Source organism: Castanea sativa, chromosome 11, assembly GCF_040712315.1.
Source record: "Castanea sativa cultivar Marrone di Chiusa Pesio chromosome 11, ASM4071231v1".
Classification (NCBI taxonomy): domain Eukaryota; kingdom Viridiplantae; phylum Streptophyta; class Magnoliopsida; order Fagales; family Fagaceae; genus Castanea; species Castanea sativa.
In genome coordinates, this window is record NC_134023.1 from 50,771,476 (window position 1) to 50,775,156 (window position 3,681).

Consider the following 3,681-nt stretch of genomic DNA (forward strand, 5'->3'; position numbering starts at 1 on the left):
GTGTTCGTTGATGATATTTTGATATATTCTAAGTGTCAAGAAGAGCATGAAGAACACTTGAGGATTGTTTTATAGATTATAAGAGAAAGGAAGTTATATGCTAAGCTGAAGAAGTGTGAATTCTGGTTGAGTTAAGTAGTATTCTTGGGTCATGTGATATCTAAGGATGGAATTACGGTGGATCCTAATAAGATAGAAGCGGTGGTTAATTGGGATAGGCCTACACATGTGAGTGAGACTAGAAGTTTCTTGGGCCTTGCTGGTTACTATAGAAGATTTGTAGAGGCATTTTCCTGCATTGCGGCTCATTTGACACAATTAACTCAGAATAATGTTAAATTCGAATGGAAGGAAGAATGTGAGAAAAGATTCCAAGAGCTAAAGCGAAGACTAGTCACAACTCTAGTGTTAACTATCCTTTCAGGTACAAAAGGATTTGTCATTTATAATGATGCTTCTCATAAGGGACTTGGTTGTGTGTTGATGCAAAATGGGAAGGTTGTGGCTTATGCCTCTCGTCAGTTGAAAAATGAGGAGAAAAAAAAAATTACCCTACTCATGACTTGGAGTTAACCATAGTTGTTCTTACTTTGAAAATTTGGAGACATTATTTGTATGGGGAAAGATGCGAGATTTTCTCTGATCATAAAAGTTTAAAGTATTTCTTTACCCAGAAGGAGTTAAATATGAGGCAACAGAGATGGTTAGAACTGTTTAAGGATTATGATTGCTCTATTAACTATCATCCTGGTAAGACTAATGTTGTAGCTGATACTCTTAGTAGATAGCCTTCAAGTTTTTTCAGCTGCATTGCTAATCGAAAGGAAATTATTCAGGATCTTGAAAGGATGGAGATTGAGATTGTTATGGGCCATTTTGAGGCCTACCTGACTAGTTTGAGTGTTCACCCAACTTTGGTGGAAAGAATTAAATTGTCACAGGCCGATGACCCACATTTAAAGAAAATCAAGGATGAGGCGAGTAGTGGAAAGAAATCTGAATTTTCTATCTCTGAGGATGGTGCTTTGAGATTTGAGAGTAGACTTTGTGTGCCAAATGATCCATTGATTAAAAAGGAGATTCTAAAGGAGGCTCACTATAGGGGTGGCAATTCGTGTTCGCGTGTCGGGTTCGTGTCTTGTCAAGTCATGAGTATTCGACTACATATACAATACATCCGGGTAGTACAAAGATGTACCATGATCTTTGTGAAAACTTTTGGTGGAATAATATGAAAAGGGAGATTGCTCACTTTGTGGAGCAATTTTTGACTTGTCAGTAGGTTAAGGTGTTGCAACAACGACCCTCGGGTTTGTTGCACCAACGACCCTCAGGTTTGTTGCAACCACTTCCTATTCCCCAATGGAAGTGAGAGAAAATCACCATGGATTTTTTTTCAAGATTGCCGAGATCTCTTAAGGGTCATGATGCTATTTGGCTGATTGTTGATAGAATGACAAAATCAGCTCATTTTGTCCCTATTCGGATGAACTACTTCCTTGATCAGTTAGCTCAACTTTATGTTGGTGAGATCTTGAGACTTCATGGAGTACCCATTTCTGTTGTTTCAGATAGAGATCCAAGGTTTCCTCATTTTTGGGGTGGTGTGCAAAAGGCCTTGGGTGCTAGACTGGATTTTAGCACAACATTCCACCCTCACACAGATGGACAGATTGAAAGGACTATTAAAACTCTAGAAGATATGTTGAGAGCATGTGTTTTGGATTTTAAAGGGAGTTGGGCTAGTCACTTACCTTTGGTAGAGTTTGCTTATAATAATAGTTACCATTCAAGTACTAGAGCGGTATATTATGAGGCTTTGTATGAAAGGAGGTGTAGATCCCCAATTTGTTGGGATGAGGTTGGAGAATGAAAATTTTTAGGGCTAGAGATTGTTCAAAGGACTTGTGAAAAGGTAAATATGATTCGTGATCGACTACGAGCAGCCCAAAGTAGACAAAAAAGCTATTATGACATTAAAAGGAAAGCTTTAGAACTTGAAATTGGAGGTAAAGTTTTCTTACGGGTTGCACCTATGAAAGGAGTAATGAGATTTGGCAAAAAGGGTAAGTTAAGCCCTAGGTTTGTAGGGCCTTTTGAGGTCTTGGAGAGAGTGGGTGAAATTGCTTATAGAATTTCCCTACCCTTGGCCCTGTTAGGAATTCATAATGTTTTCCATGAGTCTATGTTAAGGAAATACATTCCTGGCCTTTCACATGTATTGAGATATGAGCCTCTTCAAATTAGAGATGATTTGTCATATGAAGAAATTCAAGTAGAGATTTTGAATCTTAAGGAGCAAGTGCTACGCAATAGAACAATATCCTGGGTAAAGGTGTTTTGGAAGAATCATTTGGTGAAAGAGACATCTTGGGAGCATGAGGACGTTATGTTGTCAAGATACCCAAACCTTGTTGAGGATCAAGGTATGTAAAATTTTGACGACGAAATTTTTATAAGAGGGGAAGAATGTAATGTCCCAATCAACAAAAAAAAATGTAATGGTCAGATTTTTTGGGACCACACGTGCCCCACCTAACACACTAACCCCCACCACACATCTCACTCATTAGCTCTCATCCTCTTGGCCGGCCATCCCTCTCTTTTTATTTTCTTTTCTTTCTTTTCTTTTCTCTCATACACTCCTCTCTATCACTTGCTCATCCTCTCACACCGGTACCTCCATAGCACCATCTCCACCATCATTTTTTCTGGCAATGTCACCGGAAAATCCTTAGGAACCTCTAAGCATCTTCATCTTTTATTTGAGGTAAAATTTCTAATCCTTTTGGTGAGTTTTATATTTTGCTTGAGGTTATACTTTTATCTAAGTTTTAATAATAATACCCATGTGATTTATGAGCATTGGAAGTGATATTCATGTGTTTATATGTATGAGTTTTGTATTGGTGGAATTATTTGATGAGTGGGTTTATGGTTTGTGTTAATGATGACTATCTAAGGTTTATTTATGGCAGAAATTTAGGGGTTTTGAGTTATAACATGTGATGGTTGGTAAATCTATTTTTTCCATTGCTATTGGGTTTATTTGGAGTAGTTGAAGTTCTAAATTTCCTGTCTTGGAGGATATTTAGATTTTGCTTTCATAATGTTGGAGATGATATTGAATGGGTTAACTTTATAAATTGGAGTCTATGCCTTGTGAATTAATTTGTTGAGAAACTTTGGAAGAGGAATATGTTATTGATGAGGTTAAATATTAGGCTTGCCTAATTAAGTGCTTATTTGGCAATTCCTAAATTGTAGCTAGATACAATTTTAAACTTTATGCTTATTGTGTTAGGTTTGCTTGATATTGTTGAGGTTCTAGCTAATCTCCTTTGGAGCTTAGAAAATTAGGCTTTTTGCGGGTTGCAAGGTAAGTAGCTTCTTAATGGGCTATTTTTGGAAAACAACCATGTTTCATAAATGATGTTTTTGGGTCAAACACATTTTGAAAAATTATATATCGATATATGTTTTCTTAAAAGTGTTGTGTTGTAACCCTATTATGTATTATTATATATGAAAATGCATCATATTTGGTATTGCATTTGGGGAAATGCATGAATTGTTGACATGGAAAATAAGAGCATCTTTTATTTAATCTTTGATAAGGAAATTATGGATTCTATGGTTTATTAGAAAATCTAAAGATGCTTATCTTGTCTTGTTATTGGG

At 36.5% G+C, this 3,681-nt stretch overlaps 1 protein-coding gene across 1 annotated transcript; it reads left to right on the forward strand.

The window, feature by feature from the left end:
• The first annotated feature begins 1,921 nt into the window (after positions 1–1,921).
• Positions 1,922–3,360, forward strand: LOC142616677 (uncharacterized). The gene is made up of 2 exons (XM_075789473.1): positions 1,922–2,426; positions 3,305–3,360. The coding sequence occupies exons 1-2, from the start codon at positions 1,922–1,924 to the stop codon at positions 3,358–3,360; spliced, it is 561 nt and encodes a 186-aa protein (XP_075645588.1).
• Positions 3,361–3,681: the final 321 nt, after the last annotated feature.